Source organism: Bos mutus, chromosome 21 (assembly GCF_027580195.1).
Source record: "Bos mutus isolate GX-2022 chromosome 21, NWIPB_WYAK_1.1, whole genome shotgun sequence".
Taxonomy (NCBI): Eukaryota; Metazoa; Chordata; class Mammalia; order Artiodactyla; family Bovidae; genus Bos; species Bos mutus.
Window position 1 is genome coordinate 67,297,601 of NC_091637.1, and position 27,229 is coordinate 67,324,829.

At 44.6% G+C, this 27,229-nt stretch overlaps 1 protein-coding gene across 2 annotated transcripts in view; it reads right to left on the reverse strand.

Moving 5' to 3' along the window:
* The window catches only part of PPP1R13B (protein phosphatase 1 regulatory subunit 13B), a 75,377-nt gene extending 48,884 nt beyond the window's left edge, over nt 1–26,493 (reverse strand). For both annotated transcript variants that reach the window (XM_070358052.1, XM_070358051.1), the window contains exon 1: nt 26,220–26,493. In XM_070358052.1, the coding sequence (XP_070214153.1) occupies nt 26,220–26,228 (9 nt within the window). In that variant the 5' untranslated portion in view covers nt 26,229–26,493. The remainder of the gene's footprint in view (nt 1–26,219) is intronic.
* Between the last annotated feature and the right edge of the window lie 736 nt (nt 26,494–27,229).

The following is a 27,229-nucleotide window of genomic DNA, read 5'->3' on the forward strand; positions in this document are numbered from 1 at the left end:
GTTCTTCTTGGGGTGATGAAAACGTTCTAAACTTAGCTAGTGGTGATGGTTACACAAACCTGTGGATATATTAAAACCACTAAACTGCAGACTTCAAAGGCATGAATGTGACAGTATGTGAATTATATATCAATAAACTTATTTTTAACATATCTAGTTATACCAGTTATTCGACCTATTCAATCAGTAAAGTATTTTTCCCAATGGAAATAACTTTAAATAAATATTTTATCATTTCTTTGTATTTATTTTTTCTCTAGTAATAAAGATTTATAATTAGACAAATCCTATTTTTTCATGTCTGCTAATACCAAAAGTCAAGTACTAATCCTTTTGCCAGCAGGAAATAAAACTCAAAACAGAAATAATTAGTAAAGCAATGTCTCTGAAGAGCACTTTAATATAATCATGTGTATAGACAATACATGACCACAGGAAAAACCATAGCCTTGACTAGACGAACCTTTGTTGGTAAAGTAATGTCTCTGCTTTTGAATATGCTATCTAGGTTGGTCATAACTTTCCTTCCAAGGAGTAAGCATCTTTTAATTTCATGGCTGCAGTCACCATCTGTAGTGATTTTGGAGCCCAGAAAAATAAAGTCTGACACTTTCCACTGTTTCCCCATCTATTTCCCATGAAGTGATGGGATGGGATGGCATGACTCATTGGAAAAGACTCTGATGCTGGGAGGGATTGGGGGCAGGAGGAGAAGGGGACGACAGAGGATGAGATGGCTGGATGGCATCACTGACTCGATGGACATGAGTCTGAGTGAACTCCAGGAGTTGGTGATGGACAGGGAGGCCTGGCGTGCTGTGATTCATGGGGTCACAAAGAGTCGGACACGACTGAGCGACTGATCTGATCTGATAAGACAATACTATCTATCTGTACAAAATCAGAACACAATTTACACAGAAAAGTAAGTCCAATAGCCCCCTCCTATCTTTTTACAGATGACTCTATTTTGTCCTTCAGGTTTGAGCCAGCTCTTAAAAACCATGATGCTACTCTGAATTTGCTTATGATGCTTTGAGTTACCATTCTCAAAATGTTTCTCCTCTTTAGAAAACTAAGCAAAACTCAAGTGTAGAAAACAGACGTCTCAGTGCCTGAAGATTATCTATGCCATTTACAAAGAAAAAAAATACTTCCAAAGCTGTCTCTTGGGCTTCATGGAATCTAAATGCAGGCACTGGTGACACGGACCATGATAAGACGTCCTAATGAAACAAGACAGAGCACGGCCGGCACAGCAGAGTGACACGGCGGGTACGGTCTCACCTAACGAGGTGCAGGCCACAGAAAGGGAAGTCTGATGCTAGCACTGTTCAATAACAACTGTAAGCAGGATCTGGAAATCACCATAAAAGGAAAACCAAACATTAAGTTACTAATTTCCACGCATAAAGACTTGCCTAAGTTTTGTCATTAATGTAAAAAAATCAAGATCTCAGGGTTTTTAAGTAAGTTTTCATAATAAATACCTGTCTATATCTTATACTTATGAAATGTGCTTGTTGGAAGTAGGAGACACAGAGCTAGTGTTTCTTTGTTAATTCTGCTAGTACTGACATATCTTAGGTGCTTAAAATGAGAACTGAAGTTTATAACAAGATACTTCAAAGGACTTTTACAATTTGTTGATAGTAAAAACGGCTATTGTTTCAGTGTTTCCTATGTTCACAGACAGGCTGTTTGCCCGTATCACATCACTGAACTCTGCCAACAGTCCACGGAACTAGGCACTGGGATGATCGCCACGGCAGACAGAGTAAAGGAATGCCCAAGGTCACATGACTAAGAAGTGCCAGAGTGTCTGACCCAAGTGTCTGACTCCAAAGCTTAAGTTTCTACTTGAGTTTAGGAACAAAGCGGTGAACACCTAAAACAAGAAAAAGCACAGAAGCATTCAGGCTCTTCTTCCCTGTGAAGCTGTAGGAGACAATCTCCATTCAAAAGTTACGAGATAGTAACAAACCATTGTGTTTATAACTGAAGAACTCAAATCCATGACGCACAGGCTTCCTTGAAAAGCAAAACATTGTAAGTAAGAACACAGAAGAGAAAATCAGTAGAGACTCATTACAGAACCCAAAGGTGAACCTATTCCACAGCCTGGATGGCCTCTGGGCAAAAAATCTTATTGCAAAATTCAGACTTAAACTGAAGAAAATGGGGAAAACCACAAGGGCATTCAGGTGTGACCTAAATCAAATCCCTTATGATTGTACAGTAGAAGTGACTCAAGGGATTAGATCTGATAGAGCTCCTGAAGAACTATGGACGGAGGTTCGTAACACTGTACAGGAGGTGGTGACCAAAACCATCTCCCAAAAAAGAAATGGAAAAAGGCAAAATGGCTGTCTGAGGAGTCCTTACAAATAGCTGAGCAAAGAGAAGCAAAAGGCAAAGGATAAAGGAAAGATATACCCATCTGAATACAGAGTTCCAAAGAACAGCAAAGAGAGATAAGAGAATTTTCCCAAATGATTAATGCAAAGAAATAGAGGAAAACAATAGAATGGCTAGGACCAGAGATCTCTTCAAGAAAAATCAGAGATACCAAAGGAACATTTCATGCAAAGATGGGCACAATAAAGGACAGAAAGAGTAACGACCTAATAGAAGCAGAAGAGATTAAGAAGAGGTGGTAAGATTACACAGAAAAACTGTACAGAAAAGGTCCTAGTGACCCGGATAACCATGATGATGTGGTCACTCACCTAGAGCTAGACATCCGGGAGTGTCAAGTCAAGTGGGCCTTAGGAAGCATTATTACAAACAAAGTGAGTGGACGTGATGGAATTCCAGCTGAGCTATTTCAAATCCTAAAAGACGATGCTGTTAAAGTGCTGCACTCAATATGCCAGCAAATTTGGAAAACTCAGCAGTGGCCACAGGACTGGAAAAGATCAGTTTTCATTCCAAACCCAAAGAAAGGCAATGCCAAAGAATGTTCAAACTACCACACAATTGCACTCATCTCACACATGAGCAAAGTAATGCTCAAAATTCTCCAAGCGAGGCTTCAACAGTACATGAATCGTGAACTTCCAAATGTTCAAGCTGGATTTAGAAAGGCAGAGGAACCACAGATCAAATTGTCAACATCTGCTAGATCGTTGAAAAAGCAAGAGAGTTCCAGAAAAACATCTATTTCTGCTTCATTGACTATGCTAAAGCCTTTGACTCTGTGGATCACAACAAACTGTGGAAAATTCTTTAAAGAGATGGGAGTATCAGACCACCTTACCTGCCTCCTAAGAAACATGTATAGAGGTCAAGAAGCAACAGGTAGAACCCTGTATGGAACAACAGACTGGCTCAGGATTGAGAAAGGAGTATGACAAGACTGTTTATTGTCACCCTGTTTATTTACCTTATATGCAGAGCATATCATGAGAAATGCTGGGCTGGATGAGTTACAAGCTGCAATCAAGATTGCTGGGAGAAGTATCATCAACCTCAGATACGCAGATGACATCACTCTAATGGCAGAAAGTGAAGAGGAACTAAAGAACCTCTTCATGCAGGTGAAGGAGAGTGAAAAGGCCAGCTTAAAACTAAATGTTAAAAAAACTAAGATCATGACACATAGCCCCATAACTTCATGGCAAATAGAAGGGGACAAGGTGGAAGCAGTGACAGATTTTCTCTTCTTAGGCTCTAAAATCACTGTGGATAGTGGGATGGTGACTGCAGCCATGAAATTGAAAAGACAATTGCTTCTTGGCAGGAAAGCTGTGACAAACCTAGACAGTGTGCTGAAAAGCAAAGACATCACTTTGCTGACAAAGGTCCGTATAGTGAAGGCCATGGTCTTTCCAGTAGTCATGTATGGTTCTCAGGGCTGGATCATAAAGAAGGCACAGTGCCAAAGAGTTGATGCTTTTGAACTGCGGTGCTAGAGGAACTCTTCAGAGTCCCTTGGGCAGCAAGATCAAACTAGTCAATCTTAAAGGAAATCAACTCTGAATACCCATTGGAAGCACCGATGCTGAAGCTCCAACACTTAGGCCACCTGCTATGAAGAGCCGACTTGCTGAAAAAGACCCTGATGCTGAGAAAGACTGAAGGCAGGAGGAGAGGATGACATCAGATGAGATGGCTGGATGGCATCACTGTGCAATGGACACGAACCTGGGCAAACTCCAGGAGATGGCAGGAGGGAGACAGGGAGGCCTGGCGTGCTGCAGTCCATGAGGTCAAGAAGAGTCGGACACGACTTGGCAACTAAACGACAGTGAGAAGGTCTTGTGGGTCTTCACAGAACCATTCAAAGTCAGCTTCTTCAGCATTAGAGGCTGGGGCACAGGCTTGCATCACTGTGACACTGAATGGTCTGCCTTGGAAACAAACAGATCATTCTGTCATTTTTGAGACTGTACCCAAGTACTGCATTTCGGACTCTTGTTGACTATGAGGTCTACTCCATTCTTTGTAAGGGATTCTTGTCCACAGTAGTAGACACAAAGGTCATCTGAATTAAGTTTGCCCATTGCTGTCCATTTTAGTTCAGATTCCTAGAATGTCGATGTTCACTCTTGCCATCTCCTGTTTGACCACTTCCAATTTACCTTGATTCATGGACCTAACACTCCAGGTTCCTATGCAGTACTGTTCTTTACAGCTTCAGACTTTACTTTCACCACAAGACACATCCACAACTGGGCATCGTTTCCGCTTTGGCCCATTCTCTTCATTCCTTCTACAGCTCTTTCTCTGTTCTTCGCCAGCAGCACACTGGACACCTACTGACCTGGGGGCTCATCTTCCAGTTTCTTATCTTTTTGCCTTTTCATATCATTCTGGTCCCATCACTTCATGGGATGGGAAACAATGGAAAATGTGATAGACTTTATTTTCTAGGCTCCAAAATCACTGAGGACAATGACTGCAACCATGAAATTAAAAGACCCTTACTCCTTGAAAGAAAAGCTATGACAAACCTAGACAGTGTATTAAAAAGCAGAGACATTTCTTTGCTGATAAAGGTAGGTATAGTCAAAACTATGGTCTTTCCAATAGTTATGTACAATGAGACCTGGACAATAAAAAAGGCTGAGCGCTGAAGAATTAATGCCTTCAAACTGCGGTGCTGAAGAAGATTCCTGAGAGTCCCTTGGACTGCAAGGAGATCAAACCAGTCAATCCTAAAGGAAATCAACTCTGAATATTTATTGGAAGGACCAATGCTGAAGCTCCAATATTTCAGCCACTGGACTCGAACAGCAGACTCATTGGAAAAGACCCCAATGCTGGGAAAAGATTGAAGGCAGGAGGAGAAAGGGAAGACAGAGGACGAGATGGCTGGATGGCATCACCGACTCAACAGACGTGAGTTTGAGCAAACTGGGAGATGGTGATGGACAGGGAAGCCTGGTGTGCTGCAGTCCATGGGGTCACAAAGAGTTAGACACAACTGAGCAACTCATCATCAACAATACTGTTCACGGGGTTCTCAAGGCAAGAATGCTGCAGGGCTTTGCCATTCCCTTCTCCAGTAGTGCCCGTTTTGTCAGAACTCTCCACCGTGACCCGTCTGTCTTGGGTGGCCCTGCGCCGCATGGCTCACAGTCTCTGAGCTCCGCATGGCTGTGGTCCGTGGGGTCATTTTGGCTGGTTTTCTGTGATTGTGGTTTGCTCTAGAGGCCATGGGGCTGCAGCCCTTGCTTCTTCTGTGTCCTCTGATGGGTAGAAAGCTTGTGCAAGCCTCCTGATGGGAGGGACTGGCTACAGGCAAAACCAGGTCTCACTCTGGTGTACAGGGCCATGCTCATGCTTTCACGCATGTGTGCTAAACTGCTTTAGTCCTGTCTGACTCTTTGCGACCCTACGGACTGTAGCACCAGGTTCTTCTGTCCATGGGATTCTCCAGACAAGAATACTGGAGTGGGCTGCCATTTCCTTCTAGGGGACTGAACCTGAGTCTCTCGTCTCTTGCACTGGCAGGCGGGTTCTCTACCACTAGAGGGCCATGCTCAGTACATCTTCAATCCAACTTCCTGCTGATGGGCGGGGGCTGGGACCCCTCCCTGTAGTTGGGCCCAAGGTGGCCCTGTCCTGCAGTCTGCAGTTCCATGGTAGCATTCCAGGCTCCATGGAAGGGCTAACGGCGACCTCCTCAAACAGGACTTACTCCAACATGCTGCGCCCCCCAGGGCTGCTGCTACCAACGCTCTGGCCACAGGGCAGGCCACCGGCGACCCACGCCTCCCCGGGAGAGTCCCAAACACGCATGGACAAGTCTGGCGCAGCCTCTTATGGGTGACTGCTCCTTTCCCTTGGGTTCTGGTGTGCACAGGGTTTTGTTTGTGCCCTCCAAGAGCCTCTTTCCCCTAAGCCTACGTAGCCAAATTCTGCTACTCCATACACTGCTACAAAACAGTTTTCTTCCCTCTCTGCTAGCAAAAAATAGTTACTATTGTTGGCTCAGTACTCAGTGTCTCACAAGAATCCATATTTTAACCCAAAAATAAAATAATGTGTCCCCTAAGGTAATATTCACGCCAGTCCTATTAAATGCATACATTTTAAGCTGTGAATCTGAGAGGACGGTACACAGGTGCCCCGATTTTCTTTTCAATAGTCACTAAAACTGTTTGGGGAAAAAGATAAAAAATGTTTTTTGGTAGTCTGAATTAGCATAAGTGACCATTTGGTTCTTAATCCATTTGTAAAGGCATTCAATGCAATTAAGAGAGAGATACTGAGAATTTAAAATTTAAGCTATCAGAAAGATCAGTCATCAGATCCTGGAGCCAAAAAGCAGCCTTATCTATGATAACCACCCCTCTTTCCCCATTTACAGATGAGGAAGCAGAAACCCAGAGAAGGAAATAATTTGTCAAGACTAATAAATCTTATGAGTAACAAAACCAAGACTGAAATCAGGTCTCTTGATTCTGAGCCAGACAGGCTTCCTCTCCCTCAGCAGTTTATTTAGTTACACTGTTGACTTAATATTAAACCAGAAGGTCTGTGAACTGTCCAGCAAGAAGTCTGACATACAATATTCTCTCAAATCTAATTTCCTCCCCTTTTTATTTAAATACCTGACAACAGCTTTGGGCGCTGTGAAAACCAGAAAAACCCCAGAACTTTAAGAATTACAGAAATGAACTGAAATTAATTACAAAAGAGAATCATGAAACAAAACTGACACAGGAACACATTACCACATGCAAATGATAAAGGGCAGCTGATCACTAATCAGCCCGGTAATGAAATCTGAAAATGACTCCACGACCATCAACAGGGTCCTGAAAGAGAAAACTTGGTGACCCTATTCAGTTCAGTTCAGTTCAGCCGCTCAGTTGTGTCCCACTCTTCGAGTCCCCATGAATCGCAGCACGCCAGGCCTCCCTGTCCATCACCAACTCCCGGAGTTCACTCAGACTCACGTCCATCGAGTCAGTGATGCCATCCAGACATCTCATCCTCTGTCATCCCCTTCTCCTCCTGCCCCCAATCCTTCCCAGCATCAGAGTCTTTTCCAATGAGTCAACTCTTTGCATGAGGTGGCCATAGTACTGGAGTTTCAGCTTTAGCATCATTCCTTCCAAAGAAATCCCAGGGCTGATCTCCTTCAGAATGGACTGGTTGGATCTCCTTGCAGTCCAAGGGACCCTCAAGAGTCCTCCAACACCACAGTTCAAAAGCATCAATTCTTCGGCGCTCAGCCTTCTTCACAGTCCAACTCTCACATCCATACATGACCACCGGAAAAACCATGACCCTATTAGTTAAAAATAATTAAGTACAAGGAATTCAACTGGAATACAACTGAGGTGACCATATAATTAAACACATGGCCACTCTGAGTGAAAATAAAGGAGCTAATAAAACAAAGTGCCAGGACAACAAGCAACAACCCAAGACATTCTCTTGTACACCTGGATGTACGGGCATCAGTATAAATTGCACCTAGGGAACTACACTGTTTCATCGGCAACAAAACCCTCTGAAGGGAAGAGTTCCACAAGGCAGCAAGTATTTAAAAAATCAGGACTAAAGAGAAAACAAAAACTACAGAAACAGATGTGTATATATATATATATATATATATATACATATATATATTTTAGTGAAGATTCATTGCAACTATCTACTTCACCAGCAGATAAAAAGTAAGCCTTATAAGATGACTCATCAATCCTACCTCAAAAAAATTCGTATCCACCCTCACCCAACAGAAAGAAGGAAAAGAACCATTTATGCCATGTCAGTGAGAGCGGCAGGAGCTTCATCCCCATTCTACGGGAGGAGAAGCAGCGTCCAGAGAGGATTATATTGCTCAAGGTCAGAATCTAAACCCAGGGATGACATCGAAAGCCACAAGGCCCTTGAGGCTCCCAGGTCTCTTTCAGGGTAACGATCACAGCTTGGCAGGCCACCTTTCTCCTTCCTTTCAAGATGAGACAGGCACTGTTCTTATCCTCAAAAAGAGAAAAAGGCATGGAGAGGGCTTCACGTGGGTTTAGCACACTTGACCCCTCTGAGGGTCCTCCTCTTTCAGGACAACAAGGACCCTCCTCCCCAGATCTGGGCCCCAGGGGACAATCAAGGACCCCCCCCCGCCACATGCAACCAAGATCCTACAATCAAGGAATCAACTAATCTTGGAAATTCAAACCACAGAACCTAGCTTCAACCTTCACGAGTTCTCTGTCCTCCTCCTTGGCTGCTACGTCCAGCAACAGTGGTGCCGACACCTGTTACTGACCGACACTCACCATGTGCTAGACTCACCTGAGCTTTCTCCAGCATAATACCGTTCAGTCCCGCCACATATCCTGGGGAAGAGGTTTTTCTTTTTGCTATTATTCTTATTCTTTAATTAACACAAATTAACACACATGTAATCTTCTTTAATCTAACAACAGATGTAATAAAAAGACGGTTCCCCCAAAGACTCACACCTTTAAACAGCTGGTATATACCCTTGCAGCTCAGACGGTAAAGGGCCTGCCTGCAGTGCGGGAGACCCAGGTTCGATTCCTGGGTCAGGAAGATCCCCTGGAGAAGGAAATGGCAACCCACTCCAGTATTCTTGCCTGGAAAATCACACGGACAGAGAAGCCTGGTTGGCTACTGTCCATGGGGTCGCCAAGAGTCGGACACGACTGAGCAACTTCACTTCACTTCACTTCATATACCCTTGCAGACCTTTCTCTTCACCACAAAACTCTTCTCTTCTTTTTCCCAGTGAGACCACATTAAATAGAAAACCGGTTTTCCAGCCAACAATTCATTTGAGGCATTTTTCCACAAGAATTTACACAGTTCTGCCTCTTTTTTAAAAAGACTATATATTACTTCTCCCTATGGCCACAGCAGAACTGACTGAGCGAGAGGCACTGTTACTTTCAGATGAACAGATAAGGCTCTGACAGGTATGTGACTTAAGGTCACACAGTAAGAGGCAGGGACAGGGCTAGACCCAGGCCTACCTGATTCCAGAGCCTGTGTTCGCAAACACTGGGTCCCACACGACACCTGTTTTGAATGTTTCTGTCAAGTAGACTACAACCCCTTTCAAGACGGTGAATTAGTGTCTTTCAGTCTCCAATGCCCAGCGCTGCACTGGCATATAATCAGTTAGTACACACTTGTATAAACGGCTGCTGCACATCGGTTTTCTGTGCCACGTTTCCCATCCCTCCCATGCCATTCTTACCCTTCACAGGGCCCTGGCGCATCACGGAGGCACGAACGTACCTGCTGCAAGTGCAGCTCTCCTGCCCAGAAGAGAGCTGCCTCCCGCTCTCGGCTGGGCCACTTGGCCCCTCTCCGTCTCAGAATTCAGATGCAACGCAAGCTCAGAGCCCACCTGCTTCTCGAGGAACTTCCCTGAGAGGGCTTCCCACGCAGACCCCTCTGTTCAACTACCACAACACCGCAAGAAGCTGGCACTAGAAAGGCACTTAGCAGTTATTCATCCTGGACCCCTCCTCACTTCATAGTAATGGAGAGAGTAATCCACAGTTTTATGACAAACTAGTAAGGCTTCAACCTACAAGAAGTTGAAAATTTCAAAAGGAAAAGAAAGGCATTAAAGGAGAGTTTGCTACGTACCACTCAGGGAGGGAGAGGGCAAGATAAGAAGGCAGTGAAATTTAATACAAAAATCTAAATGTGTATTTGAGCCTCCAAAACATTACTCCTCCTAAGTTTACAGTCCTGACTCTTCAGTAGTGCAGACCTTGGCGACCTCTACTATCAGAGTTTCTCTGAATATTAGCCAACACCTCACTGACTGCTGCATCACTAACCATAAAGCTGCAGATTAAGAGGCTTTAATGACAGTTTTGCATAACAAAAAGCTGGCAAAACAAACACAAAAGATAACTTTCCATTAAATTTAGTCATGGAACTCAGCTATTTGACTTGACTACTGAAAGCGTAAGTAGCTGCTATCACTAATATAAAAATAGCCCACCTTTCCTCTCAGTTTGAGCATTCTTTGGCATTGTCTTTCTTTGGGATTGCCAAAGAATGCTCAAACCACCACACAACTGCACTCATCTCACACGCTAGTAAAGTAATGCTCAAAATTCTCCAAGCCAGGCTTCAGCAATACGTGAACCGTGAACTTCCAGATGTTCAAGCTGGTTTTAGAAAAGGCAGAGGAACAAGAGATCAAATTGCCAACATCCGCTGGATCATTGAAAAAGCAAGAGAGTTCCAGAAAAACATCTATTTCTGCTTTATTGACTATGCCAAAGCCTTTGACTGTGTGGATCACAATAAACTGTGGAAAATTCTGAAAGAGACAGGAATACCAGACCACCTGACCTGCCTCTTGAGAAACCTGTATGCAGGTTAGGAAGCAACAGTTAGAACTGGACATGGAACAACAGACTGGTTCCAAATAGGAAAAGGAGTACGTCAAGGCTGTATATTGTCACCCTGCTTATTTAACATATGCAAAGTACATCATGAGAAACGCTGGGCTGGAGGAAGCACAAGCTGGAATCAAGATTGCCGGGAGAAATATCAATAACCTCAGATATGCAGATGACACCACCCTTATGGCAGAAAGTGAAGAACTAAAGAGCCTCTTGATGAAAGTGAAAGAGGAGAATGAAAAAGTTGGCTTAAAGCTCAACATTCAGAAAATGAAGATCATGGCATCTGGTCCCATCACTTCATGGGAAATAGATGCGGAAACAGTGGCTGACTTTATTTTTCTGGGCTCCAAAATCACTGCAGATGGTGACTGCAGCCATGAAATTAAAAGACGTTTACTCCCTGGAAGGAAAGTTATGACTAACCTAGACAGCATATTAAAAAGCAGAGACATAACTTTGTCAACAAAGGTCCGTCTAGTCAAGGCTATGGTTTTTCCTGTGGTCATGTACAGATGTGAGAGTTGGACTATAAAGAAAGCTGAGTGCAGAAGAATTGATGCTTTTGAACTGTGGTGTTGGAGAAGACTCTTTAGAGTCCCTTAGACTGCGAGGAGATCCAACCAGTCCATCCTAAAGGAGATCAGTCCTGGGTGTTCATTGGAAGGACTGATGTTGAAGCTGAAACTCCAATACTTTGACCACCTGATGTGAAGAGCTCACTCATTTGAAAAGACCCTGATGCTGGGAAAGACTGAGGGCAGGAGGAGAAGGGGACGACAGAGGATGAGATGGCTGGATGGCATCACCGACTCAATGGACGTATGTTTGGGTGGACTCTGGGAGTTGGTGATGGACAAGGAGGCCTGGTTCATGGAGTTGCAAAGAGTCGGCCACGACTGAGCGACTGAACTGAGCTGAACTCCCTCTCAGTTACCTCGTATAAGCCTTCATATCTGATTATCAGCAATTCTGCAGGAGGACTCCTACCAGAAACCCACTGGACCATGAGGTATTCTCTGTTAACAATATTTGAGGATCTGTTCAATTCTAGAGGCAAATAACCATATAAGGAGATTAAAATTAAGACTCCCGAGTTTATGACAAGACACTGCAGTGTAATAAGACACATAAAACAAAAACCGAGTGTAAAGCAAAGGCTGACAACGTAGATAACATAAATTGGACACACTTACAGGATCACTCATTCATTTATTTAGGAGTATTTCACTGAGACCAACAAGGCGCTGGGCACACCCTGTCAACACTGCCCCCTCACAGAACCTGGAGCTGAGACAGAGATACCAGGAAACTCCAGTGGGAAACTGCAGTGTGCCACGAGACCCACAGGAGGACTGCCTGATCTGGATGCCAGCTCAGGGAAGACCTGCCAAAGGGAGCAACGTGTAGGCTGAGACTGAAGGAGTTAGCCATGACAGGAGTGGGAATGCCTGTGGGAGGCAGGAGGCGGGCAGATTATTGGTTTTTTCCCCATTTTTTTAACTGGAGCGCACACTCAGTTGCATCCGACTCTGTGACCTCAGGGAGTGCAGCCCACCAGGCTTTCCTCTCCACGGGATTTTCCAGGCAGGAATACTGGAGTGGGCTGCCATCGCCCCCTCCAGCTTATTGAGGATAGTTGATTTACAACGCTGTGTTAGCTTCTGCTGCACAACAAAGTGAGTCAGTTGTACGTAAATATATAACCATCCTTTTTTGGATTCTATTTTCATGTAGGTCATTACAGAGTACTGAATAGAGTTCTCTGTGCTATTCAACAGGTTCTTATTAAAGATCTACTCTCTATATAGCAGTGTATATATGTCAATTCCAATCTCCCAGTTTATCACTCCCATCACCTGCCACCCTCACCCCCCGTAACCACGTTTGTTCTCTACATCTTGACTCAACTTTTGTTCTGTAAATTTGTAAACTTGTACCATTTCCTTCAACTCCACATATAAGCAGTATCATATGGTATTTGTCTTCACTCAGTATGACAACCTCTAGGTCCATCCATGTTGCAGAAAATGGCATTATTTTGTTCTTTTTTATGGCTGAGAAATATCCCATTGTATCTATGCACCACATCTTCCTTATCCACTCCTCTATGGATGGACATTGGGGTTGTTTCCAAGTCCTGGCTATTGTAAACAGTGCTGCAGTGAACACTGGGGTGTATGTATCCTTTCGAATTATGGTTTTTTCCAGATATATGCCCAGGAGTGGGACTGAAGGTTATGGTAGCTCTATTTTTAGTTTTCTAAGGAACCTCCACACTGTTCTCCATAGTGGCTGTACCAATGTACATTCCCATCAACGGTGTAGGAGGGTCCCTTCCTCCACGCCTTCTCCAGCACTTACTGTTTGTAGATCTTTTGACGACGGCCTTTCTGACCAGTGTGAGCTGATACCTCATTACAGGTCTGATTTGCACTTCTCTAATAGTGAGTGATGTTGAGCACCTTTTCTCGTGCCTCTAGGCCATTTGGATGTCTTGTCTGGAGAAATATCTCTTCAGGTCTGGCCATTTAATTGTTTGTTTTTTTTATTTTGAGCATGAGCTGTCTGTGTATTTTAATCCCCTGTTGGTCACTTTGACTGCAAATATTTTCTCCCATTCTGTGGGTTTTCTTTTTGTTCTGTTGATGGTTTCCACAGTTATGCAAAAGCTCCTAAGTTTAATAAGGTCCCATTTGTTTGTACGTGTGTGCTAAGTCGCTCTGCCATGTCCAACTCTTAGCAACGCCACGGGCTGTGTAGCCCACCAGGCTCCCCCGTCCCTGGGATTTCCCAGGCAAGAATACTGGAGTGGGCTGCCATTGCCTTCTCCGGGGACCTTCCTGACCAGGGATGGAACCACATTTCTTGCACTGGCATTCTTTACCACTGTGCCACCTGGGAAGTCCACCCCATTTGCTTATTTTTTGTTTTATTTTCATTACTCTCAGAGGTAGATGAAAAAAGATCGTTCTGCAATTTATGTCAAGAGAGTGTTCCGCCTACGTTTTCTGCCAAGAGTTTTATAGTATCCGGTCTTACATTTAGGTCTTTAATCCATTTTGAGTTTATTTTTGTGTATGGAGATTATGTTCTAAGTAGAGAGTCTGCTTAACTGTTCCACAGACCGCCAATCAATGGCAGATGAAAACGGCCATGATTAAATCACCCCCATTAGGCACTTCTCTCTTCTGTGCCCAAAACCTGACATTTAAATAGCCACACCAGAATTTGGTTATGTTTCCAGTCATATTTCACTCTTAAAGGTGATAAAGGATGTCCTCTTAAACATCTCTGACATGCTAAACAGTGATCTTTTTATATTTTGGTTTTACGTTTGCTATTCTTTTCTATTTTATTTGCAAATAAGAGTAGAAGATGAAACTCTCAAAATAATTCAGTGCTGAATATACCAAAGGAAAAAAGTTAGAACTAGGTAGTCTTCTCAGACATAGTAGGGCTGATACAATATTTCTGAGAGAGAGTAGTTTAATTATAACAGTGAAAGTGAAAGTGAAGTCACTCAGTCGTGTCCAACTCTTTGCGACCCCACGGACTGTAGCCTACCAGGCTCCTCCGTCCATGGGATTTTCCAGGCAAGAGTACTGGAGTGGGTTGCCATTGCCTTCTCCAGAGGATCTTCCCAACCCAGGGATCGAACCTGGCTCTCCTGCATTATAGGCAGACTCTTTACCATCTGAGCCCTCAGGAAGTCTAACAATACTAGTAATTAAATATTGATAAAATCATCCTTTCAAATTTTCCTAATTTTATTCATAATCCTAAATCCTTTAATTATACTATTTCTGTGGTTGTTAGCACCCTCAATGTTGCAGCAAAGTTATTTACCTAAAGACATCAGTTAGAATGCATCCTCACAAAATTACAATTTAACCTGTTTTCATCTGTGAAAACACCTATCGAAGCAATCTCTAAAGCACAAATGTCTTTTAAGTCTACTGAATTAAGATCATTTAATGTTTTGGAGATACCAAACGTGGGGGATAAAAGCACACATCTATAGTGCTTATTATACACCAGCCACTGTTACAGGTTCTTTACATATGAATAATTCATTTAATCTTGACAAAATCTAATAAGGTAGGTACTTCTATGACCTCCATTTTACAGATGAGGACAATAAGACACAGAGAGATTAGGAAACTCACCCAAGATCACACAGGTAGGAAATCAAATAGCGGAGATTCAAACCCAGTCATTCCCAAATCCGTGCTCTTTAACTACTGTGTTACACTGTGGCTCAACAGTTTTTCAAACATAAAAGCAAAAATCAGTTAATGAAAACCGCTACAATAAAACACCAGCAATGTATAATCCTCGAGGAATTAATTCTTATGAATGATAGCATTCTCTGAATAGCTGAGGCTCTAATCCCTTTGTCTGAGCCCTAAATCTGAAACTGTTCTATCCATTCGATGTGGCCACGAGCACACGTGGCTATCGAGAACTTGTAATGTGGCCAGTCCAAAATCAGATGTGCTATACAAATACAATATGTGCTGGAATTTGAGAGGCTTAGTATGAAAAAAGAGCATAAAACACCTCACTAATCATGTTTTTTTTTTTTTTTTTTTTTTTTTTTTACTTTTTAAATTTTATTTTATTTTTAAACTTTACAATATTGTGTTAGTTTTTGCCACAGCTCACTCAACTAATCATGTTTTAATATTAACTGCATGTTTAAATAATTTTTGGATATATTGAGTTAAATAAAATATATTATTAAAATTAGTTTCACTCATTTCTTTCCACTATTTTATGTGGCTACCGGAAGATTTTAAGCTGCATTTGTGACTCACCTTATGTTGCCACTGGACAGAGCTCATCTAAATGTGCCCAGCTGATGTCTACGTTACTGACGCTATTTACCCTTTCCTTGATGACTCAGTCATCATGAGGCCTCTAACCACCACCCTGTGCATAGTCTGTAATTTGTCATCATGCTATCTCTGGTGGTGACTGAGGTCAGGATGCCCACCCTCAGACCACAACCTTGGGGTTTCTTAAAGCTGTTTCTTTCTGTGGTTTCCAGCAGCCTGTCTGCTCACAGTTACACCCCTCCAGCAACCTTGACTATAGCCTCTATGAAGATTTAAAAGCCAGGTAAATTAAAACTATGCAACATGTTAGAGTCAAGGGTAAGTGAGGGCTGCAGAGGGCCTTCAATGCATGACTCTTTGACAACTGTTTTGACTGCTCAGAGACCTCTCCTGTCTCAACTATCCCAACAGACTCTTCTCATGGATTCCAGACACTCAACGACAACTTTCACTTAAACCGGAGCATCTACAACTCTGCTTAAAATCCTGCAACAGTTTCAGTTTGAGATGAAAAAATTCTGAAGATGGATGGTGGTGATGGCTGGTGAACAATGTGAATGTACTTAAATGTCACAGAACTGTATACTTTAAAATGGCTAAAATAGTTAAATTTTATGTATATTTTAACACAATTAATAAACAAACAAACTTCAACAGTTTCATGTTCCTCAGGATGAAGTTCAAACTCGTATGCAGGTCATACAAAGTCCTTGGAATCTGACCTCACCAACCTACCTCACCAGCCCCCCTGCTGCATTAGGCCTTACGCTCTAAGCAATTTCCCTCAACACACCACACCAACTCAGATCTCAGTGCCCTGAAAATGTGAAGTGAAAGTTGCTCAGTAGTGTCTTTGACTGTTTGCCACCCCATGGACTATACAGTCCATGGAATTCTCCAGGCCAGAATACTGGAGTGGGTAGCCTTTCCCTTCTCCAGGGGATCTACCCAACCCAGGGATCAAACCCAGGTCTCCTGCATTGCAGGTGGATTCTTTACTAGCTGAGCCACAAGAGAAGCCCACAAAAGTGGACCTCTATCTAAATCCCTTGCCCATCCCCTCTATCCCTTCTTCCTCATCCTTCTCAACTCCACTCAAACGCCACCTCCTCTGTGAAAACTCTCTGGACATCCCAAGGGCAGGAAGACTCCTTGCACTACTGCGCCCCGCCATAGCGTGCACTCTGCATCTCGTGCAATCTTTATCTTCCAGAATGGCACTTTCTGTTTATAGGACTGTTCCCCACTGTGAGCTCACTGAGAGCAGGGACTATGCCAGTCCTGGCACAGAGCCAGCATAAAGGGATGTTCCCTAAATGCCTGCTGAGGCCATTCAGTAAACAAGCATTTAATGACTGTCGACCAGAGACACTGGGGATACTGCCGTGAGAACAGAAAACGAAGCCCCCCTTTCACGGAGCCTCCACAAGTAACTGCCAGGTGGCCATAAGCACTATAAAGAGCAGTGCAGTGCAGTCAGGAAGGGCATTTTATACAGGGTGCTCGGGAATGTGCCAAGGAGGTAGAGACCAGAAGGAAAGGGCTGGCTCTCCCACTCAGGGACAGAGCACTAAGTGAAGAGAACACCAGCTGGTTCTGAGCTGTGGTCTTGATGACACAGGGTACTGGAAGGCAAACTTTCATTTCTAAGAAATGCAAACTGCCCCTCTCTGACCTAGCAACTGGACAGATTTCACAGTCACCACTGAGTTCTCTCAGGAGGAAGAACACAGCCATTCTACCCAGGTGGGGTACAGTGCACGTAGGCTCCTCTGCCGTGAGGCCTTGCAGCTACTGGAGAAAACGTAAGAGGAACAGGTATGACTGAGTGCTATTTTACATTAACAGGATGCACTAAGCACCTGGCAATCCTCATAGCCGCCTCTGAAACACACTCCTACTAAACCCATTGTAAAGAGAAAAGTAAGGCACAGAGAGGTGAAATAATTTGTCTAAGGCCACCGAGTTGCTAAGTGGCGGAGACAGACTTTGAAACCAGTCTGGGCTCCAGAGTCTGAGCTGATAACCACTAGGCCCCCTGTTTCACATCTGTATTTCTATCACAAAACTCTCTGTTCCTATCGTTGGGCTTTTTTACTATTAACCCTAAAGCCATCAAATTTTACTTCATCTGTCTTCACATTTTGATCATTCAAGAGTTTAGTTGTTATTTACTGATATTATTTTCAAGACCGCCATTAGGTAGAAATATAAGCATGCAATGTAAACAAGCAAAACATAAACCATCAATGCGGAGACACAGCTTACACCGCTATGAACAGTGTGCGTATAAACTCCATAAAGACAGCAGAGGCCCAGGCCAGCCGCTGTCCCGTGCAGGGGGTCTAGTTGGGGCTCAGGGTGGGGCTGATCAGGCAAAACAACAACTACAAGGAATGCCATGCGCAAATGGCGTGCCACAAATGCCCAGGAAGCAAATACCAAAAATGCAACATTAGAAATCAGTGAATATACGAAAAATGGTTTTTTAACTTAACATATTTATTTTACTTTAAGAGTAACATCTTTCTGGATACAGCAGACATCTCAAGCTCAACACACTCCAAATAAACCTCACTCGTCCCCCTACAGCCCTCTAAACCTATTCCTTCTACGTGTTCTCCAGCTTAATCGCAGGAAAGACAAGCCCAGCTGCTGAAGCAATAAACCTGTTATCCTCAGCTCCAGCCACTGTACTTCCTTCCTCTTGGTCACACACACTCACATGTACACACACTCCACACACCCTCTCACTCCAGCAGATCTCTTTTACCTCCTACTGGATCTTTCCCTTCACCTTCCGGTCAAGTCTGACCTGTACCAACTGGTCTCCTAACTGTTTTTCCTGTTTCTTTTTAATTTGCCTTACGTCATGGTCCTCCCCGATAGCTCAATTGGTAAAGAATCTGCCTGCAATGCAGGAGACTCTGGTTCAATTCTTGGGTCGGGAAGATCCCCTGGAGAAGGGATAGGCTCCCCACTCCAATATTCTGGCCTGGAGAATTCTATGGACGAGTTCATGGGGTTGCAAAGAGTCGGACACAACTGAGTAACTTTCACTTCACTTCATGGTCCACTCCTCCAGTCTTGGTTTCAGAATTATCTCTCCACAATACAAATCTGACTGCATCACTCCACTTTTTAAAAACATTTGGTGGTTTCTGATCACCCACAGAATCAAGTGCAAACCCCATCAGAGCACACGCCCACCTCTTCACAAAGGGATCTGACACTACTTTCCACATCGTACCTTCTTTCATTCAACAAATGGTCACCAAGCACGAACTATGTGGCCAGTCACTGGGACAGGCACTGGTGAAACAGTAAAAAGCTCCTGCCACGATGAAAATTACAGTCTACGACCAAAAAAGACATTAACCAGTCACACAAATGTTTAAGACTGCAACTACACGTACTGCAAAGGCAGACCAGGCAAAATGTTCTGAAAAGATAGTGGCAAAGGCTGTATTATATTACAATACGAAACAGGTAATACAAAGATTGTATTACAACACAATCTTATAAACTTACAACTTCTAAATTGTACTTATCAAAAGGTGAATTTTATGGTATGTGAATTATATCTAAAAAAAAAAAAAAAAGGGCACACCAGGTTGAATGCCTCTACTGATGTATTTGGCTAAGGCAAAGATGAAAAAGCTTCCCAAAGGAAATTTAACTTATTACATATAACATTTGCTGAACCCTGACTACACAACAGGCCACTTTCACTGTAATAATCCACTGATCCTAACAACCCGAGGGTTACTATTATTATTATCCTCAGTTTAAAGACAGAGAATTGGTCGGAGAGTCAACTGGTGACGCCAGAATCCACACAGATGCCAGGGCCCGTACTCTTATCTGCTACAGCGAGGCCCCGGCAATGACTACTGATTCAGAATGACTTATGATGCAATAAGTAAACCACTGTGTTTCATTTCTTCCAAAGGAAATGTCTCTCCGTGTCCTCTGCCCTTATAGTAACACACAAGGCCCTGTAAGATCCTTACCCATCCATTTGCCACCAACACCTTCCTGCTTCCTCTCCTCCAGTCTGCCCCTCACATGCTCAGCTCCAGCTACAGACCTCCCTGTTTCTCCAGTGTGCTGGGCCTGCTCCCGCCACAGGGCCTTTGCATTTGCTGGAGCTACAGTGATTACAATCACAGCACACGTTATAAAGCATGATTCAGTCAAGACCAGTTAACAGTGTCTCTGGACACACAATAGTGCTAGCAAGACCCTGTTCTGAATTGTACACTAACATTCAGAATGTCATTTATTAATTTTAATCAAGACTACCTCATTTTCTAGTCTTTATTGTTCTGTATGATATCACCTAGCAAAGATTTTTACTTTACAAAATATAGTAACAGCAGCTTTTGCTTACCAATTAGTATGAACAACAGTCATATGGCTATCTTGCAGTGAAATAAAACAGAGCAATTAAGCCAAGAAAGTGTCACAATAGAACCTGAATACCACCATTCTTCTGTGCAGCCCCAGGACCACAGTCTGTGAAATAACTATGGCAACAGCACTTGCAGACATCAAAATCCCACCGAAATTTTGCTGAGAAGTTACTGCCCATCTGTGCAAACACACAAAAAAGCACACTGACAACTGGTTACGTAATTTCCACACAGCAACCTGGTCATATTTTAAGTTTTTATCTTGCTAAAAATTCTGAGTAACTCTTAGGCATATACACTGACATAGACTTTTCAAAGTAGGATGCTGAGAAAGCAAAGATACATTTAACACGTCTGTGCATGCTCAGTCACTCAGTGACGTCCAGCTCTTTGTGACCGTGTGGACTGTAACCCTCTAGGCTCCTCTGTCTATGGATTTCCCAGGCAAAAACACTGGAATGGGTTGCCATTTCCTCCTCTAGGGGATGTTCTTAATCCAGGGATCGAATCTAAATCTCCTGCGCTGGCAGGCCAATTCTTTACCACTGAGCCACCTGGGAAGCCCCACATTTACGTTTAAAACAGAGTCGTCCCCAAACTCAAGATGGCGAAAACTATCGTCTTTTATCAGATAGGTTCACCATGCTGCTGCTGCTAAGTCGCTTCAGTCGTGTCGGACTCTGTGCGACCCCACAGACAGCAGCCCACCAGGCTCCCCCGTCCCTGGGATTCTCCAGGCAAGAACACTGGAGTGGGTTGCCATTTCCTTCTCCAATGCATGAAAGTGAAAAGTGAAAGTGAACTCGCTCAGTCGTGTCCGACTCTCAGCGACCCCATGGACTGCAGCCTTCCAGGCTCCTCCGTCCATGGGATTTTCCAGGCAAGAGTACTGGAGTGGGGTGCCATTGCCTTCTCCGAGGTTCACCATGAGATCCTTTAAAATATTAAGCTCCAACTGAGCTAAGCATCAGGTAAAAGTATTTAGCCTAATTCAATTTAAGTCCATGGGGTCGCTAAGAGTCAGACATGACTGAACAACTTCACTTTCACTTTTCCTTTCATGCATTGGAGAAGTAAAGGGCAACCCACTCCAGTATTCTTGCCTGGAGAATCCCAGGGACGGGGGAGCCTTGTGGGCTGCCGTCTATGGGGTCGCACAGAGTCGGACACGACTGAAGCGACTTAGCAGCAGCAGCAGCACCAGCACCACTAGCAAAATGCCTTGACTATAGCAAACTCCTGTGACTGGCACAAAGGCCAGGAGCAAAGACTTTTGAGTCAGATAGTTTTGTTTTCAAACAGCACTCTACCACTTAGTAGCTGGGGGCTCTTACCCAAGTTCTCCATAAAAATGAAGACATCACCATAAAACCCATAGGATGCAACTGTTCTTGTTGTTTAGCCTGCCAGGATCCTCCATCCACGGGATTCCCCAGGAAGAATACTGGGGTGGGTTGCCATTTCCTCCTCCAGGGGATCTTCCTGACCCATGGACCGAACCTGCATCTCCTGACTGGCAGGTGGGTTCTTTACCAATGAGCCACCAGGGGAAGCCCATAGGACACAGTGTTTTAGCACATAATGACAAGCACCATTCATTGAGTGCTTATTACTACTAAATTAAATTGTTGAAGTTAAACAGCTGGAAAACTTTACTGCTGTACTTAATACTGTAGCCTTCAGAAGAGTTATTCCTAAAGACTATTTCTAAGTTCAATAAAACTGTAATAATAAACCTTTCATATTTGCATCTTTGTATGATCGAAGCTTTCCTTTTCCTTCTGTGAACTTTTTGGCACTCCAAAGGTTAGAAATAGTTTGATTATCTTAAATGGTAATATTATCTTTGAATTTTTGTCTCAAAGAAACCAGAATTTTAAAACAAACAAACAAACTTCTCCAGTCCTGAGTGCTTTGTTTACTGAGTTAGGCTATAAAATAAAACCAATCAAAATGACTTAACTGGGTTTCTCGGGTAGTGCTAGTGGTAAAGAACCCGCCTGCTAACGCAGGAGACACAAGAGACTAGGGTTTGATTCCTGGGTCAGGAAGATGCCCTGGAGAAGAAAATGGCAACCCTCTCCAGTATTCTTGCCTGGAGAATCCCATGGACAGAGAAGCCTGGAGCAGCCTGAAGGGCTACAGTTCAAGGAGTCACTAGAATTTTTAAAAAAAAATCTTCTCCAGTCCTTAGTGTTTTGTTTACGGAGTTAGGCTAGAAATTAAAGCCGATCAAATGACTTAATTATGAACAATAACAGCGAACATCCATTGAGCTTCTTCTATCAGTTCTATCATACCAAAATACTCAGGCAGTCAACGCGCTTACTAAAGACTGCCGAAACAAGCGGCAGGTTGTGTAAACCTCCGATGCAGCCAATGAAAATATTGTTGACCCTCATTAAAGTATCTGTCACATATTAACTAATAGACCAAGCACAAATTCTTGGAAAAGACCAGGACCAACTCATTTTACAGGTAAGAAACGGAGGCTCAAAGAAATTTAAGTCCAAAGGTCACAGAGTTACTTACAAGTGGGGATTAGAACCTTAGCCTCTCTGCTTCCAGTTCACTGTTTTGTCAATGACATGAAAGCTGATGGTTTCAAAAGGAATCTATTTCAGAACCTCAAAATGTTTTCTACATCATCAAAAGTGAATACATGAAATAACAATGTTTGTTTAATGAGAGCTAAATATTGAGCACAAATTCATGTAACCCACAGCCCATAGTGAGTATGCTGAAAGAGCTCCTAGGACAGAAATAAGTGGAATCAACTAATCACACTGCATGGTGTCTACTAGAGGTAAGGAGTGCCACTGCTAACATGACCGAAACACTACCACCAGAGTGCCTTTCTTACAAATAATACACACTTCAGAGCCACAGAACTTCCTTTACCCAAGTCAACAGTCCTTTGAAAGAGAAAAAAGTACCCTTAGCACCATGCTCCAGATACATTTCACCTGTGCACAAAAAGCTCCACAGCTGCAAAGTGTTCATTCTGTAGAAAAGAATGATGCTAATGAGCAAGGCAGTTTTTCAGCCTTTTCATGCTCTGAACCAGGCTACTTTTATTAAAATCCTTATTTCTATCAAAGTTGTTTAGGTATGGCCTAAATGATGTCAGGTCCAGAGGTTAGGGACCAGTCAACAAGTCATCTTTAAACTGTGATCCCTTTTCCCCCTGGGAAACTGTTTTAAAATGTCATCCATTGAAAAAAGGTGAATGACCACACATACTAGAATGCAATGATATTTTAATAACAGAAAATTCCAAAATATAACTTTGTTTAAAATTGACAGTCATGAAACTTGATGTAACAAGCAAATTGAAGACCTCTACAAAGACCTTATTGTGTCAGATGAGAACATGGCAAGATACTAATTTCCAACAGCTGAGAGGCTGGCTGCTGCAGTAAATCATCTAATCAATTAAAAGTTGTTACAGATACTACCCACTAATTGCCAATTCTCAAATAAGTAAAATACCATACACTCTAAACCTGTGTTATTCAAGACAGTAGCCACTAAGCTACATGTACTACTGAGCACTTGAAATGTCCTAGTCTGAACTGAGGTGTGCTATATACATAGAACTTCACTGGATTTACACTGGATTCACACTGATTTCAACATCTTAGTACCAAAAAAAAAAAAGTAAAGTATCACATGAGTAAATTTTTCATATTGATTATATGTTAGTTATAATATTTTTAATATATTGAGTTAATAAAATAAACTATTAAAAATAATACTGGTTACTAGACAAATTTGAATCTCATCTGTGTGGCTCATTACATTCTTAATGGGTAGTGCTACTCTATATAAACTCTGCAAAATATGATCTAAACCTCCTTCAATGATTCACGATGATGATGATGAATATAAAGAAAAATCTTATTCATATCTTGGGTGCACAGTTTAAGATAGTACCAAGTAAGAATGTCATGTCCTTAAAACTTCTATGAAATTTACAACCAACCCCAACTACATTTATAGAGGAAGGACTCAATCTTAAAAGTCGTACTTAGGGAACAAGAAGGAAATACAAAAGTAAAGACCTTGAAAGTGGGACTAAGAGAAATACCATCTGTTTCTAGAAGGCATTTTAAAATAAAAGCAGTGTGTTTTAAATACTTAATAGGCCTGTTTTTTAAAAACAGTATTTGATTATTATGAGTATCACAAAGAAATCTCCCAACTGCCAGCTAAGCAAACTTCTGAAAAGGAAAACCTGGTAGACTAGAAATTCTAATTATGTGGAGCAGAGAAATAAAAAATCTGAATGTATCATATGGAAAATGTAAGCCAAATTCCTTAACAGAGTATTTAAAATGAAACATCATACAATAATGAAATCAGTCAAAACTTTATAGGTGTGCTTCAATATTACTACAGTATCAATTACAGGATTTAGCTAAAAGTGGTTTCAAAATTCCAAAACACCATAATGCCTTTTCCCAATCTAGCCAGTGAGAATTAGGGAGAGAACTGTTTCCAAATGCCTTATCTTGCAGAGGTTAAAATTAGAAATTGACAATTCAGAGCCATATTAACTATAAAAAATATCTGCATGGCATTCTGTTTAACAAGGACTTCTGGACACATCATCCTTTTTGATCCTCAGGACAGCCCTCAGATATTGGTCTGTTTTTATCCCTTCTTTGGAGGTAATTCCAGGCTTGGAGACCTTGACTTGTTCAAGGTCACATTGCTAAAAAGTAGCAGAACCAGTATTGGATTCTGGATCTTCTGATGCTGATCCAGTTCTTTCTTTACAAGACAATCATTCATTTAAAACCAAACATTTAGAAATATAACAAGCTCTGATGCCAAAGAAGGATCTAAGGATCAACTAGGTCAAATCTTAAGACTCTGCAAAGGCAATGCGTTGGAATCAGTTCAAAAAGGGCAGAAGAGATTACCAAGAGACAGGAAATGATTTGAAAGATCAGGGAGAAAAAAATTCTAATCTAAGTGTCCTTGGGTGCAGCACGGTGGAATAATAGTATTCAAGCAGAAAATGCAGAGAAACTGTACTTTCCTTCCGAAATGGATTTTCAAATGTAGAAATTGTAGGCTAAATTGTTACTTTACTACAAATGCCTTTGAGAATTTTACTTAATATACAGGCACTCAGAAAACCAACACATCCAACTGAGTACCACCAGCCCTTCATTTTTTTCATAAATCAAGACACTTTACTTCACAAAAAGCCAGAATATAAAAATTATAATTCAGCACCCACGGCTCTTTAGATGATAGGTAAAGGAAAAGCTCCGCTAGGAGCCTGGCAATCTAACAAGCTCTGTCTGCTAGTAGAACGCACCCTTGAGGGCAGGACAAGGCGGCACCGCACCACAAACGAACCTAGCTCAACCTTCAAAAAGGCGGCGACAGGCCAGATAACGCCAAATGTACACATCTTGAAGGTACGGTAAAAGGGAATGCCTAAAATGGCTCTCAAAATCCAGTCCCCAAGTAAATTGCTAAATACAACAGGATTTCAGAAATCACTAAAAGGACTACGGAGAAATGTGGGTTTCCAGCGTGGGAACACCACACGGGGGTGCCCACACTGCCGACTCCAAATACGACACCAGCAAATTTCAGGCGGGGTGGGGTGGGGGTGGGGGGGGACAGAGGCGCCTCGAGACCCTGAAACAGGGCGAGCGCTAAACGACCCCCCGCCAGGACGGACGGGGTGGGGAGGGGGGAACTGACCGGCTCCAATCCCACCTCCGGCTTCCCCTCCCGGGCAGCCCGGCCGCGAAGGCTCGGCAGGAAAGGGCCGCGCTGGCGGCCGAGGGGGCGCCGGCCAGGGATCCCCCGCCCCCGGACCCCCGACCACGCCGGCCCCCGCTGCAACCCCCGGACCCCAGGTCCCCGGACCCCCGGCTCAGCCCGCGCTGACAGCCGGCGCCGCCCCACCTGCCCGCCCGCGGGGGGGGGGCGCCTAGACCGGGCGCGCCCGCCAGGCCACTTCCTTCCCCTCCCGCCCGGCCCGCCGAGCTCGCGAGGGCCCCCGGGGGCCGGGAGGCGCGGGAGGAAGGAGGTTTGGCCGGCTGCCCGCGGAGGAAGCCGCCGCCGCCGCCCGCACCCACCGGCATCATCGCGGCGCGGGTCCGCGGCGCCCTCGGCCGCCTGACAGGACGCTCGGCGCCGCGCCGTGCCCGCCGCTCCGGTCGCCCTCACAGGCCGCGCGCCCGCCGCCGCGTTCTCTGGCCTTCACGGGGAGGCGGCGGCTGCGGCGGGCTGCGGAGTCTGGCCGGTTCTGTCGCGGCCGCCGGCGCGCTGCGTCGCTGTCCCGGGACCGGCTGCCGCCGCCGCCGCCGCCTCCTCCGGCCGCCCGCCTCCCGCCGCCAGCCCGCGGACTCTCCTCAGCGCCCGCAGGCCCCGCCCCCAGCGCGTCGCCCCTCACGGGGCCCGCCGCCCCCTCCGATTGGTCCGCCCGCGCCGGGGGCGGGGCATTCCCGCCCCGCCCCGCCCCGCCTCGTTCCCGAGCGCGGCCAGGTACGAGCGCGTCCGCGCTCCCGCGGAAGGCGGAGGGGCGTGCGCGCTGCGGAAGCCGGGCCGCTGCCCCGCCCCGCTGGCCGGCTTGTGGGGCCCTGGCCGTGCGCTGCCGCTCCTCCGAGACCTAGGGCATGGGGGAAACTGAGGCCCAAGGGAGGGAGGACCTGGCCGGGGCACCGCAGCGCGTCTCGGCGGGGCCACGGCTCGAACCAGGGCTCCGGGAGGCCCGGCGCGGGCGGGGCGCATACCGCGGCCACGGCGCGCGCGTGCCCCTCTGACCGCGTCCTGACCCCGGCCTCCCGGCGCCCCGCGGGGCTGCAGGGCTCGGGCTGGAAGCGGGTGGGTGCGCCCCAGACCACGCGTGTGACCTGGCTCCGCATTGCTCAGCACGGACCCACGAGCCGGCGTGGCGTTCGGGCCCTGGGCACCTGTTCCCTGCCGCCACCACCTGCTCGCGGCTTCTACGACCCTCCCGGGGCCCTTTCCCCACGGCCAGCCGACCTTCCCGGGCACGTGGCGGCTCTTCAGCCTTGGCATTTCCCGCAGGCGGTACCCCTGGCCTAGGACGCCTGCAGCACCTGTGCCAGCATCCTTCAGAGGC